Source organism: Pseudopodoces humilis, chromosome 4, assembly GCF_049639895.1.
Source record: "Pseudopodoces humilis isolate 2021_Gansu_Grassland_sample_001 chromosome 4, ASM4963989v1, whole genome shotgun sequence".
Classification (NCBI taxonomy): domain Eukaryota; kingdom Metazoa; phylum Chordata; class Aves; order Passeriformes; family Paridae; genus Pseudopodoces; species Pseudopodoces humilis.
In genome coordinates this window covers 13096406-13111839 of record NC_142203.1, presented here as the reverse complement: position 1 = coordinate 13111839, position 15434 = coordinate 13096406, and the positions used below count along the sequence as shown (strand labels likewise).

The following is a 15434-nucleotide window of genomic DNA, read 5'->3' as shown; positions in this document are numbered from 1 at the left end:
GTGTCTGCTAAGGAAGGCAGAAACCTCCCTTGAAATGGAAAAAAAAAAATGTAAACCACTGTCATGGGGTGACTTTACCTTTAAGACAGTTTTGAGAGCTAAGGAAGTTGAAGCTGCTGGTCGCTGATGGGAGTCTTTTCTCCTGACCAATTATCGGTCATTTCTAAAAACTGACAGCAGTTTTGACCATTGAAAAGTGAGATCAACTTGTGAACGCTGCCTTAAGATGTAAAGCCTTAAAGATTGTTCTCTTTGGGTTTCCGGCTTCTGACAAGGTAACAAGGCTCTGTCTCAGCCTCTTTCCTCCCCCACCTCCAGGCCAGACAAGGCCGCAGAGGGCGGCGGCGGGGGGGAAGAGAAACGGAGCCGGCCAGCACTGGTTTAGTTTGTAGTTTCTGCTGCTGAACTGAAACCTGACACCATGAACATCTGCAGCTTTTCCAATACTTTAATTCTTTTACTACCTGGATAAAACGTACAGATTACTCCTTTTTCCCAGAGAGACACAGAGAGAGAGAGAGAGACAATCAACATGAAGAAGACAGTGAGGAAAAGAGTTAAGTTTTAGATGGGGAAGAGAGAATAAGGAGATGCTTTATAAGCTGAAATATTTTTCTGTTAAAGCTATGGAGATGGACAATAATGTTCTGAAAAAAAATCCTTTAATTCATGACAGAGTATATTGGGAGGAATGGATTGTTCAAAGTGTGGATTTTGAGCAAAAAGTAGAGTAATTCTGATACAGTGAGGTGCTGGAACAGAGTGGAGCGAAGATTTGAAGCCTTGAGAGCAATGAGAAAACTGTTTTCCAGCGAAGCTCACAGAGACAGATGAAGAGGACTTTTGCCTTTGAATAACTCATCCTTAAAAAAATTATATCCCTAGACTCATTGACCCATATACACCTCAGAGTGATGTGAAATGGGAGGAGTGAACTGATGACAGATTTCTGGGCAGCTGGCATCAGAGAAATAGAAAACTATAACAGAAAGTTTTCTGAGAAACTCCATAGATTAGCAGAAGACTTCTGTTTCTCTACAAAGACTGATGAAAAGACTCTAGCAGGAATTGGGACTGTTTTAACCACCAAAGTTCCAAAGTTTTTTGTCTCTATGTTGTCATGTGAACAAGGGAATGGTGGGGTAGTGGGGGATAAAAAGTTTTTCTGGAAGTTTATTCTGGTGTTCTTATTCTTGTAGTTTTGTTAATAAACTTTCTTTATTCCTTTTAAGTTTTAAGCCTGTTTTGCTCTTGCTCTAATCCATATCTCACAGCAAGAAATAAATAAGTTTTCTAGTAATTTTTTAGTTACTGCTTTAAAACCATGACAACCACCTACACCTCGGAATCATTATAATCTTGAAATCAAGGTGCTCTCAGGCAAAGATACAGGAATAGGAATAACAGTTCTTTACTAGGAAAATTAAAATAAAAATGCAGTAGTACAAAAAAAAACCCCAACAAAACAACAACAATGAAAAAGTAACAGTCAGAATACAACTGACAGGCTTTTGGGCAGGGTGCTGGTAGCAGTCCAATTAAATGATGGCTGCAGTCCTCCTGGAGTGACAGATGTGGTTCTATTGAAGCAATGATCCTGTAGAAAGGTGTAGTTCCTCTGGAGGTCCAGTGGTGTAGATGAGTCTGGTCTTCCAGTGGAGAAAGGCTGCATTCAGTGTTCCAAGTCTCCAATGATATACAGGTAGGAATGCTTGGCTCTTCCTCCTGGGTGGACCATCTCACAATAGGATGATGTAATTTTATCAGTCATGCTACTTAATGGCCCATTAACAGAAGATATCCCCCAGTTATGAGGGAAGAGTCACGGAAGAGATAAAGAATAGTGCCCCACCTGGTTTTAACAGACGGTAATTGAAAACATACTTTTGGTTACATATTACATTGCAACACAAAACACGCAGTCAGGTGGACTCCCACACCTCTGCTTAGCACAAGAAAATTGTTAAGGAAAATTAGTGTGAACACCTGCAACTCCAGACTTATTGTTAGCTTCAGGTATTCTTTTAGTGCTGAGTCTCATGAAAAACTCCATGAGCACTGAAAGGTGACACAGCCTCCAGGGAAGTGCTGCTGATCCTGAGCATCCATAGCTTTTCAAACTCTGATGATGGCATGCTGATCTCCTGGGTGCTAACCCAGGACCATGCCAGGAATACGCAAGACCTTATAATGAATATAATGGAAGCCATAACTTCACTGCTCTTCTGTGCTTTCCTGGACAAAGCTACACAAGTATTCAGTTTTTCCTGGAGCAATCTGTGCCAAATAAACTTTTTTTTTTGAGGGGGGGGGATGTTCAGCACACACTATAATAATAATAAAAAAAAAGTTTTCCCTTGAATGTGATTCTTAGATGTTAATTAAAATCAAGGAAGGACATATGTGTGCAGAGGTGAAACCTCTCATTAAACAACTCACATATATACATTAAAAAAAATCAGAAAACCTTCAGGTGCAACAGACTTTCTACAGTAGGAGCAAAAACTTCACCATTTTTTCCACTGTAGTGACTGTCTTCATAAAGAAGGATCACCTTTACTGGTAATCTCTGCATTATCTGTGTCCTTAGTCAACCACAGCTGCAGCAAAAAAATAATTGTAATTTGAACGGTTAAATGAATTGCAACTTTTTGTTTGTTTGTTTTAACAAGATGTGCTGGTTTTGCATTGATTGATATTTTGTAAGGAGTAAAGAAACCACCCATGGAAATTATTTGCCTGAGAGAAGCTGCTAAGAGCCCTCTGTGCCTGGAAAAAAAACAACAGCTGGCTTGCTCTGAGAACTGACATCGTATTAAACCACTTAGAAGCTGGATCTACCTCTGTGAATTCCACATTTTAAAAACAAGCAAGCCTGGGAAAACTCTCTCTTACTTCCAGCCTCGACAGGTAACTGAGCTCCCTGGTGGGGCCAGCCCTGCTCCACTGGGGCCTGCGCAACCTGGAGGGGCCCACCTGGACCCCAGCAGTGGCCGGGTGGGAAACGGGAGGCCGCAGGGCCCCAGCTGAAGCTAAGTCAATTCACAGCTGCTAACATCTTGCTGACACCAAGGCCTGTCCCTGCCACCATCCCATGCTCACTGGGCCCGGGAGTAGCTCCAGGCCAGGTCAGGCCCCCTCCACTGGGGCCTCACCCAGTGGCTGCCAGGCAGAGGAGGGGCCCCACGCAGCCTGCAATCCATTGGCTACTGCCTGGCAGGAACCACCATGACCATCTGCTGGCCTGGGAGAGGTATTAATCCTTTCAGTGCACACATGAGACCTGCAGACTACAATTCTCCCCTCAGGTGAGAGACAAAGATAGAATGACATATAGAAGACAACATGAAGACACTGAAGTCAGTAAAGAAGGAGTCAAGTCCCAGATGGAAGGTGAATGAGGAGATGCCCTAGTGTTGGGACTGAAAGTTCTTTTGCTAAGGCTGTGGAGATGGACTATGATACACTGAAATATTCCCTTTCATTCATGAGAAGGTATGGAGGGATGGAGAAAGTATGGAGAGATCAAACTGTAGATATGAATAGAGGCATCCATTGATGAAGTAAGGTGGATGTTGAAGGGGCTGTGATCCCATGAGAAACTTGAACAGAAAGAAGATATGAGTGTGATGAAGACCCTTTGCCCCCAGGGAGGGAAGAAGAAGGCCTCTGTTCCCAGAGAAAAAGATGATTGCAAAGATAGATGAAGATAACCTTTGCTTTAGAACAGCTCATCCTTAAAATAATACCCCATAAATTGACATGGCCCATTGATTCAGCTGTGGATAGGCTGTGAAAATGGGAGGAGCTTCAAGATTGCAGATCTTTTCATGGGCAGCTATTTGTGGAAACAAAAAGCCACAAGAGAACTGTTTCTTGTGAAGTCTCCATGGCATGGCAAAAGAAAAATAGAAAAATCCTCTCCCTACAAGAACTGATGAAAGACTATTTCAGAGTTGGTAGCTGATTTAAAATCCCAGATTTTATCTCCATGTTGTCAGTTGGGAAAGAAAAGAAGTCAGGCAGGGGGAGGAAAAGTATTCTGATGTTTTTCATTCTTTTATTATTATTTTTAATACTATTTTTATTTAGTTTTTTTAATAAAGTTTTCTTCAAATCTTTTAAGTTTTGAGCCTTTTTTGCCCTCCTTCTAATCCATATCTCATGAAGAAATGGATGAGAAATGAGTAGGTGCACTGGTGATTTTAGCCAGCACTAAACCCACTACATTATTTGGTGCATTGGCCAGGAAACTTAAATTGTCTACTACACAAGATAACACATACTTTATTTTCAGGTAGAATAATTATTTCTGGAATCATCTTTCCTTCATAAGCCTTGGATTTCTAACTACTTCTAACTACTGTAGTTTGCAACAATACATGACATTTCTCTGACATCTCTAAGGAGAACAGTTCCACTCTTCAAGCATCACAACTAGCTTGTCAGGGAACTCTCTTCATCTCATGGAGGAAGAGTCACAAATGGGTTGATTAGGGCATCTGCTTTTTTGATTTTTCAGTGAAATTTGGATTTGATGGATTTTCCGTCTGATTTTACAGTGTTTTTACCTACAAACAAAACTGTCACTTTCACTTTTAGTGTACTACAGTAGTTTATAGATGGCAGACCCTGAAAACTATGCTCAATTCTTCATTCAGCTAAAAAACCCACTTAATGAAATCCACGGGTTTGCATGAATAAATGCCACATCAAAAATAGTTTACAGAATAGAGTTCAAAGAACTGACACAATTTATCACACCCTGTTGAGCCTCTCTGATGCCTCTTGCCTCTCTCAGCATGGTGCCCGCTCACCTGCTAGTGGAGCTGGCTGAATTTGCTGGCCCAGCAGAAAACCATGGACCCCAGACACCTCAGGTGCAGCTGGTGGGGAAGACCCCAGTGGTCAGGTCTGCTGTGGCAGCAACTCTTGCACGGCCCTGGCAGTGAAAGGTAGCCTCCCCTCCCCCACATAGAGGCTGAAGTACCTCTCCACTCATAACTATTTCCATTCCCCATCTCCTACTTCCCCCAATAACCTTGGAAAGCAGCTGCCAAGTCAGTGGGGCAGAGTGATGGGAATCAGTGAATGCTGACTCTCACAGTCCAGTTTGTACCACCAGCAAGGGTGGTACATGAAGTGTTTCTGATCATCTCAGAAAACAGAGATGCAAAATTCAGAACTGATTTCATTCCAATATTATGTATAAAATTAGGAACTGCACAAAGCTATTGAAAAGGGCTTCAGTGGTACTGTTTCTAAAATTGTTTTCCTACAGAACGAACATTTTTCTCTCCCTGTGTTCTGCCATCCTGCAAATTGTTCTCCCCCAAGTAATATGCTCCATAATGAATTTCTCAGTCCCAACTTAGTAACACATTTTACGTTGAAGGGCTCCTTAATTCACTGTGTAACACTGAGTGCAGCCAGGGGAATACTACAAAACAAGGCACTACAAATAGAAGGAAAAGGATAGTACCCAGCCTTACATTCAATACTGTCTAATCAAGGTATGTTTGGTCAAGGCTCATGCTGCACTTCAAACTGCTGCATAGTTTTCAGCTGTCTTTCTCAAAAAGATGTTTCCATGATAGCATAAACATAACTTATTTATGTCTTATTAAGCAGTCTTCAGGTTGCTTGCTTATTACACAGCCTGAATGTCTTGCAGAATCATTCCAAAAATTTTCATTCCAAAGCACACAAGTATTTCTCTGCTCCCTGCCTGGCTGATCTGTGATAAAAAAGAGATGGTATTCATTTGTCAAATCAAACTAAACCTCTCTCCCTGCAAACAAACAAAACACTATTTCAGAATGAATTGGTTGACTGCTGTCATTAACACATCTCTCTAGGAAGTGGTAATTATCCAGCCACTGACTTTCTGACCACCTGACCACAGCTACTCATTCCTTCCCTCTCTTCATTGTGCCTTAAATGCCATGTTAGCATCACTGCCTTGAATTAACCACTCCCCATCTCCCTCCCTGTGCTTTCCATGTCTTCATGCACTTTTACCAGTATAACAATGAACCTAGAGACGGCTGGAAAGATAAGAGATTCAGGATGTTCAACAATAGGACATTAAATATTTAAATTATTTTCAAATTAGCTGTATAGTCTAGCACTTTAAAGCTCAGAATAGTCCATGTATTTTTTTTAAAGTAGCAATCTTAACATATTGAAGGCTTTGTTATTTGCTGTCAAAAAAAAAAAAAAAAGAGGAAAAAAAAAGAGAAAAGAAAATGGGAAAAGAGGGAAGGATAAAATAAAATAAAAACCTGTCATCCCACCAACTTTCCCTGCTTTGTTCACAGAGTTCACTAAGTTAATAATTTTCTGTTCCTTCTGTGATCATCAACAGCAAAATTGAGGGGAATAAAATCTAGTGGGAAAACTTTGGATTTTAAATTAATCCTACCTTCCTGGGAAAGAACATTAAAATAAAAAATAAAAAAAAATTTAAAAAAAGGCAAAACAACCATAAAAGGTTGCAGATAGTTACTAAGCCTGAGAAGTACTAAAGAAAAAGGGCTTACCTATGCCTGGACATGCAGGTGCATTTATTCAGTATGATTAAGTGTAAGCCCATGAATAAACACTTTTCTTCCACTAGTATGAACATGTCAATAAAGCTTTCAAATAAAACTTCTTCTTTCCATCATTCTTCTAAGTATCATACACATAATAGCATACTGTTCAGAGTCAGTGCTTTCTTAAACTGAACTGCATCTTTATTAAAGAGTCAATTCCTAGTAATGTACTACTTCAAGAAGTCAATAGAAATTTCAATCACATGAGTTAATGCAGGCCTATCTGAAGATCTTGTAAGACTCTCCTTTGATATAATCCATGTCTTTTACTCGACACAGTGTCTGTGATCAAGTTTAATCACAGGTGCAGGTATTTGGATGAGGAGGGAGGGAGGGAAGGGCAGGAATTCTCCATCCCCGTGACACCCTCTTGGGGCATAAACTGGGGTAGATGACAGGAAGGTACCTGCTCCACCTTCCTGCCATCTACCTGGTGGCTTCAAGAGGGGAAGTTGAGATATTAATTTAAAAGCAAACAAATTGTAATAAAAAACCCCAACAAATCACAGACCTGGTCAGTATAAAACAGCAGTTTCTAGCAGATATGATGTGATTGACCTGACAGAAGGCAGACTCATCATTGGAACTGTCTGTCTGGGTGGTCAGGAAGAGGAAAAAAAGGAGGAGGAAGAGGAGGATGGCAAGAAAAGCATTTCCATGCTGTAGTTCTTATAAAATGCAAAACTGGGGTAGATCAGCTGGACAGCACTTTCAAGGTGCCACTTTCCCCTGTCAACCATGTCAAGGAGGCATGATCAGAGTAGGTTCTCTCAATTTAGATGCAGTGAAATTAATTGAGTACTTTACTTTTTTTGTTGTGATCAATGGGGCACAAATTTTCCTTTGACTCTTCCCTCTGCCTCACTACTTCTAAGCACATTTGTATGAACAGTGTTGACACAGGCATAGTTACCTCTAACATACATTAAAAAAGCAAGACTTCGTGCTGCAAACACAAGAGAAACTTACAGATGAAGAGCGGGTATTTCAAACGGAACCTGACTATGAATGAACTTTGCAAAAAACTAACAAATCACACAAAAAACCCACAATGAAGAATTGCAGCCATGCAGGATGGTGTATTTAAAAGATGTGTGTAGCATCATGTGCAGGTGGTAAGGTGACACTACCTTCCCAAAAGCGTCTCCAGAGAAGACAGCGTCTAGGCAGGCGGCAAACACACACAGACACACTGACAGACAGATAGCTCTTGCCGACGAGGAAGCAGGAAGGGTCTCTGTGTGGAGTTCCAGTGGGTTTTACTCCAACCACACACCAAAAGGGCCCAGGAACAAAGACAGAACCAAGTGGAGGATCCAGGAATATATGGGGGCTTGAGGGGGAGGATCTGAGACCAGGGTCCAATGGGAACAGGATAAAGTGGTGCAGAGGCGGGCCAGGGAGAGGGAGATCCAACGGGATTGCAGGGGCAGAGGACTGCACCAAACTGCGACCAACCGAGGAACAGGGAAGGGAGAACTTTCTAGGAGAGGGACATACAAGGTAAAAAGGGGACGGATAGCCAGCAGGCTAACTGGGTATATAAAAACTGAGGTACAACAAAATGGAGGTGCAAAGCACTATGGGAGAAGCCCTTCCTATTAGCTCTAAAATGGGGGAAAACCTTATACCCTGGAGGCCTCCCTCCACACTATAACAGCTTTTGGCTCTGAAGCCTCCACAGATGTGTAGATGTGGCATCTGGGGAAACGGCTTAGTGGTGGGCTTGGCAGTGCTGATTTAACAGTTGGACTTGTTTGACTCAGAGGTGTGTTCCAGCCTCAATGATTCTGTCATACTCTGTGTTCACAGGGTGTCCCTGCAGTCCACAGGCTGAACAGCAGAGCCCACCATGTCTTGGAGTGCAGCAGAGCTCAGAGAGAAACTTCCTTGGAAGTTTTTGGGTTTTTGGGGCAGATCTGATACTGTACAGTGAACACACACAGAAAAACACAGGTTTTGCCTCTCCACAGAAAGCACATTTTTTTTCAAATGAATGTATAAAAATATATTTACAGTAAATAAAAACAACCAAACAAGGGCCACTAGTTCACATATCACACCAAACAGCTCCCCTCTTTAACCAAAAGAATCAGGAAGATCAAGCTTTACATAACAAATCCTTGCCACATTATTCAGTAAACTGAAGAGAGGAGTTCAGTGAGAAGAAGGAAAAGAAATACCTCTATATATTCAAGGTAGTAATGCACAAATAGGTATAAAAGAGTGCACCAAAACATGCTGAAGTTCTGTGCTTTCCTTTGTGGCACTTAATAAATACGTAGAGATCACACAAATATCTCAAAAGTTAAAATTCTCTGTCATTTTTACCACAGGTATCAGAAGTATAAACTGTTAAGTATATAAAGATAGCCTTTGCACCTGACTATCTACTTTAAACTATGTAGTAAGTTTTGTAAGCCATAGCATCCCCTCTAAAATTTTAAAATGGTTCTAGCAAAATATCAAATATTGTGAGGCACTCTGCTGTAATTAAGTCTTTCTTGAAATGCAAGTGTAAAAAAATCCTCCGCACACGATCAGTCACACTTCTGACAATGCAGGACTTCTTATCGTACTCAATACTATTATTTCAGTGCTTTAACATTGAATTAACATGGAATTTAATTTGGAGACAATCTTCATGGCACAGCACATTTCTATTTCCCAACAAATATTATTCATTTGTGCATTCCCCAGGATTCTGCTGTCTGGCCATGACTACTCCTGCAGCTTCTGAGTGTCTTTGTTTTCCCATGGCTAATTCACCACCATTTTTGTACTTGTCAGCAAAATAATCAGAGTCGAAACTCACAGAAAAATCTGGAGGACTCACATAAACATTTCCATTGTCTGTTGTGACTGTATGAATCCTTTGTTTGACTCCTTTTGACTGCCACTTCGGTGTTGGTGATGACTCCAGAGGATTTATTCCTTCATACAATCCTTCTCCTGTTTCCAAGGTAATTTTAAACTTATGCCAAGGGCAAACAATACATGCTTGTCCATTGATATCCTAGAATAAGAAGAAAAGATAGCAAGTCATCTTCTAGGACAAAAAGTATGTTTGGTAGTTTGGTTCTATGGCTGTCTACTGTTACATGTATACAACTGGGTTTTTCCATATAATGTTCAGATAAAAGCATTAGAAAAAAATCATGATTCTATGCCTCTGCATTATTTCAATTTTGCTTACATACCTCTATTTCTCCACAGTATAAAGGGCCACCTTCATCTGAAACATGGCAGAACACTGTATTAATTTATACAGCAGATTTTATGCTTAGTTCTAACACTGGGATAACACAGGCAAGCATCTTACGGTAGCAGCGAGAGTCCAGAGCATGAAATTTCCCCTCATGGTAGAAAACAACAATTTCTCTGCCATTGATTTTGGCTGTTATTCTTTGGGACTTCTTTATGTCCTCTTCTTTGCCAATGAATATAAGACCATCAGGCTCCGTTTCAGTTCCTGTGCTTGAGCTGTGCAAATCCATGTCCTTGAAACACATGTACAAATAAATGAAAAGGTCGCTTATAAAGCAATTCACTTTTGGAATTCATGGGGAGTGGGAGGAAAGGTTTCAGTGAAAGACTATCGACATGGAGAGGTGGAAAAACACAAGAGCTTGGTGATAATGTTCAGTTAATGCCTAACAGAACTAGGAAAGCCAGCTGTTGGAAACCTGATACCTGAGGGTGAGGCAAGATAAACTCTTAATCACTATTCTTTTACTCTGCATCTACGCCACCTTCACCCCTCAAAACCCTTATGCAAACAGATATAAGGATGGTAAATGTAAAATACTATACAGTTCAGGTATGCAACAGGTAGCATTTACATGTAAATCCAATACCCTTTAGATAATATTATGGCTAGAAATATAAAAAAATTTAAGTTAATAAAAAATTATTCTGCAAAGGAAAGAAAACATTATTTATTGAGAAGCTGTATTCAACCTGACATTTTTAACAAATATGCCTGCCTTTCCTTCCCTCTTACATATTTCAAACATATAACAGATTCTGCCTCTCACAAGACAGAATATAAGCAGTTTTATGACAAAAACAACTTTCCCACTAAATTTACTTACAGTTAGCTACTGTGTTCCAGTTCTTCACAAATTTCCAATACAACCTTGCTTCATCAGAAAAATAAAGCTAAACCAGGTCTTAATAAACACAGAAAGGGGAACCATGGATGGGGGCGGGGGCGGGGAGGAGGTGTCTCTCTGGCTGCAGGAGCATGCAGAGCCACAGAGAGCTGCAGTGTACCTTTGGTCCACACCAGATTGCAATGGAGATGAGAAAGCAGATGAAGAAATGAAGGCTGAGGATGATGAGGTCCAGCATCGCCTCTTCTTCACGGTGTCTATCACCACTGCCCTGACTTGTTCCCATATGTCACAAGGTGCTTCACAGCCCATCTAAAAATGCAAGCAGGAGGCAATGAGGCCAGGCCCTATAGCACCCTATGGCAGGACTTCAGAGGCTCAACGCATCAGAAACTGGCTCTGCCAGGGCTGATAAGAACCAGGGACACATTGGGGATGGCCTGATAAGAGAAGAGCATAGCTTCTGGTTCCCCCTGCTGCTGTCCTCACTGTGAGCCCATGTTACTGCTGCCTGCTCCCAAAACCCTGCTCAGAGCCCAAGTGGTGTATACTCAGGATGAGCCACTGCAGGTGTCCTCATAAACCACTGTGCTGGGAAGGCTGATTTAAATGACAGTGTGTCATTTCCAAGACCAGTTGTTGACTGATATGCACACAATCAACTTCTAAGACCAATTCCCTCCTTTCTGGTTCAAGGAACTACCACTCAGTCTTATCCAGAACGTGAAATGTCAGTGCCAGACTCACAGGACGATCCAGTAAGGCATTCATACTTAGTTTTCTCAGGAGATAAGCAAACTAACCATAGGAACCAGGGTAGGAAATCTCCAATTTTTGCTATCACCTTTTGGCTGACTTTCCCTATAAACTTTCCAAATTGGCAAAGATACTAAAATGCAGAAGTTTGTAGTTAAAACCTCTCTTATTAAGACACCTCTAAAAAACCTTCTGTATATAAATATATCTATAGAAACAGAAACACACACACATACGTTATTCAGTACACACATACCTGTGTGTATCTCCCAACCAGGGTTAGAATACACCTGTCACCTAGCCTCCAGCTCATTTAGCAGTGATGTCTTACACTCAACTTGGATTTTGCACATATAAATTCTACAGGCCCTCATTCTGAAACCTGACTGAGACCATCAGTACATTGTGGATCCAGGCTGGCCTAAATTGCACAAACAATCAGTAGCCTGCAGGTTTTTTTCACAGCTGATACTCACACATTTATCTACAAACAAATGTAGACTAAGGACTGCAGTGACACATCAGGGACCTCCAGAAGAAAACCCTAAAGGCAACTTTCTTCCCTCAGATAAGAAATGGGTCACGTCACCCCCTCACAGATCCCAAGACAAAATCCTGAGCTACCAGAGCAACTCCAATTCGTGGAAGTGAGCACACATTGGTCAGTAAGAGGAAGGTTTATTTCCAGGCTTATACACAGTAAGCCTTCTAACAGTTTTTTCCTGATATTTTCTTAAGAGCTTGGCTGCTTTGGTATTTTCTGAGTCACTGCAGACAGTACAGATGGAATTGCCCCTGCTGCCAAGTGCCACCTGATGGGAACGACAAAAAGATATGCGACCAAGTGTAAGGGCTCCTTCTTCAGCTGGAAACGGAGCTGGATTTGTGAATTGTGGCAATTCATTGCTGCACCTTGCTCTGAATAATTTTTCCCCATTTCAGGTAAAAGGAAAAATACCCCTGCCATGGAGGATCGCCCGCCGCTCTCCTCGGCTCTCCTTTGGGGGTGTGAGGAGAGCGGTGGCGATGTTTAGAGGAGAATGCTCCACCGGGGCAGGGCAAGCATATATGTATGTGTCTGTGTATATATAAATATACGCACAAGCCTCCGCGGAGGCTCGGGGAAGGTCAACAGAGCTGCGGCTGCCCCGCTGCAGATGGGGAGGGGGAGATGGAGGAGAGACCCTCGCCCCGCATCTTTAGTCGCCCGTGGCATCCCTCCAGGGCGGAGGACGCACGCCGTCCTGCTGCTGGTGCCTGTGTCTTTTATGTTAGCTCTTAGCTGAGTTTTGGGTACTTTCATTTCATTTCATTTCATTTCATTTCATTTCATTTCATTTCATTTCATTTCATTTCATTTCATTTTCTTCCTCCCTATGTTTTGATACCAAACTTACAGAAGTGGGTAAAATCAGCAAGATGGCAGTTGCTACACAAATTGCCTTGACTTTATTCCCATTCAGAACCCAAACTTTTGTTATCATTACAAAGCCTTACCAATATTTTAGTCGTATTCGTGGGTTTTGGGATACCTCATTCAGAAATAAAATTGTCCAGTCCGGGAAATTATTTGTTCTTGTTGTGGTGCTTGCTGTTGTTTAAACCCACTAGAAGAGTGTGGACGTGACCATTTTGTTTCAAGGAGGCTGATTATAGATTATAGATTATAGATTATAGATTATATATTATATAATTATGTATATATAATTAATAACATATTATTAATATTATAATATAGTATATTATTGAATATAATATTTAATATATTGATAGTTAATTAATACACAGACTGAGTAGAGGACTGTAACAGGAACACTGCATAGGATGTGTATGTCTAAAACCTGCCCTTCTTGTGGCAAAAACATCCTAAAACACTGTTAGAGTTATTCCTGCCTGGCATGGTTTAAGGCAGAGCAATGAAGGAATATTGGTCTGAGACTGTATCATCCTCATTTAACTCTGTTGCTGTTGATGAGAGTTTCACTGCACTCACTGAACCAGCCTGATTTTTTTTTTCATCATTTTGACATTACAAATAAAGCCAAACCTATACTTTTCTGTGATGTAAAAGTTCCTGCAATGTTTACAGCTGGTAGCATATGTGTTATCAAAACCTTCAGTATGTTGATAACAGTTCATGTGTATGAAAATGATTGACAAACCAAAGCAGATGACATCAAAAGCTCAGTGGCTGCTTTTTAAGTAATGGTGAAGCCTAAACCAACCCCCATGGACAGAGAGGAGCTGTAAAGCACATTCCCAAGGCACCTGTGCCAGCCCCCCAATCTCATGCAGGATCACATTTCTTTGGCCTTTCCTGACGAATATTTTGAACTTAATCAGTTCCAGGGGTAGAGTTTAGTTAGCTTGGCAGGCTGTTTTCATGTTAAACCCTTAGAGTTCTTAACTGTTTTTCTCCAAATTGCTCATCAGAACAGGCCTGCCTGAAAACCAAACTAATTTCTTTTTCCTGCTCTTGGTGACAGCGTTTTTCACACTGTGAAGCCTTAGTCACTGCAGAGGACTCCTCAAGGTTTTTCTGACAGTTGATATCTAATACAATTCACAGGTCCCTTATTTCTATTATTTTCCTCCAAACGTTCTCATCTGTTTTTGATCCTTCTTAAAAGATAAAGTCACAAAGCAGAGTCAATTCCCTGAGCATTCACTGCAGTTGATAAAACAGTTGCCTCTTGTGTCTTACAAACAACACTCCTTTAAATCATTCTCACACATCACTCATTTCCTTTTTCACCACATCACATGGTTGGCTAATGCTCTGTTTCAATTTCTCCAAGATTTCCAGACATATTACACTTTTTTTTTGAACTGCAAAAATGCAGCCAAGACAGTTTTTTGTTTTTCTCTTTCCTTTTTTACTGTTTTTTCTTTTCCTTTTTATTTTCATTTCAAATTACTCTATGATTATTCTACCTGATTGATTTCAGGTATTTTTTTCCAGCTAATCAAGGCTCCTTTGGATTCTTAGCCCATCCTCAGGAGCACTGGTAGCTCTCCCAGGGTGCATTTTTTCATGCTTAACAAGGAAAGAGTGCACACCCCTGCATTCAATTACTTCCCAAAAAATACCAAACAGCACGACATTGAATTCTGGCAGACCAATTGTATTATTTGGGGAAAAGGCACAGAGTGAAAAAACAAGAGTTATAAAACTCACTATGTGTTTAAGTATTGATATATATTGATATAAATAGTTATAGGAATAACTAAATAGGAAGACAAAGCTATTCAGATTTTATATATTTATTTTATATTTTCAACTGGATAACTGGCTCAAAAAATTTGAGAAGAGATAAGCAAATAAATCTGTTCTTCTGCTTTTAGAAAATCAGACTAAAACAATACAGGATTTTTCACCTGCTTTCATTGCCAGAAGTGCAGTTTTATTTCCTGCTCCAAGTTGTTTCTAGAAACTGCAGTTCACACGACAGTTCTGAAAGAGTAAGTTTTGCAGTTTGTATTGCAAAGAATGTTTTCCTGAACAGTAGCTAGAAAGATCCCAGATAAACCTTCAACAGTGACTTAATCTAATGTTTAGTTTCAATAAGATTCATCTCCTACATGTTTTATCACAGGTCACTTGAAAAATTTACTATTAACATTAATTTCCTTGTGTGTTTAGGTAAATTAATGTCAGTCTTATTTCTTTGATCCTCTGTCTCATAATGAGTGCCTGCATATCTAGGGAGGTAAGAACTCCATTACCATATCTTGTTATTATATTATTACATAATATCATGCTTGTCCAGATCAATGGTACATTTTCTATATGGAGTCTTTATCACATTTCTTCCACATGACCCTTCATAATGGAAGCTTCTTTGATAAGCTAATGAACTTGCCATCCTTTCAGATCTAATACTATTCCTGGATGCATATGCACTATCGTTTCTATAGTAAATTGTTAGGCATTACTGCTAGCAAAGATTATTTGTATCTAAACCTC

General features: G+C 40.5%; 1 protein-coding gene across 2 annotated transcripts; it reads right to left on the bottom strand.

The window, feature by feature from the left end:
• Positions 1-1451: 1451 nt before the first annotated feature.
• RFESD (Rieske Fe-S domain containing) lies at positions 1452-11062 on the bottom strand. Of its 2 annotated transcripts, none has more exons than XM_005534036.3 (4): positions 10872-11062; positions 9919-10096; positions 9797-9831; positions 1452-9612 (listed from the first exon to the last, which is right to left on the bottom strand). In XM_005534036.3, exons 1-4 carry the CDS (start codon positions 10995-10997, stop codon positions 9274-9276), a joined length of 678 nt encoding a protein of 225 aa, XP_005534093.2. In that variant the 5' UTR covers positions 10998-11062; the 3' UTR covers positions 1452-9273. The 2 variants fall into 2 exon arrangements, with proteins under 2 accessions (XP_005534093.2, XP_014117983.1); XM_014262508.2 differs by lacking the exon at positions 10872-11062 and adding an exon at positions 10691-10767.
• Between the last annotated feature and the right edge of the window lie 4372 nt (positions 11063-15434).

Coding starts and splice junctions, on each gene's coding strand:
- RFESD (XM_005534036.3), bottom strand. CDS start 10,997: ATGGGAACAAGTCAGGGCAGTGGTGATAGACACCGTGAAGAAGAGGCG. Junction 9,832..9,918: donor TCTGGACTCTCGCTGCTACC/GTAAGATGCTTG, acceptor GCCATGTTTCAG/ATGAAGGTGGCCCTTTATAC. Junction 9,613..9,796: donor TATACTGTGGAGAAATAGAG/GTATGTAAGCAA, acceptor TTCTTATTCTAG/GATATCAATGGACAAGCATG.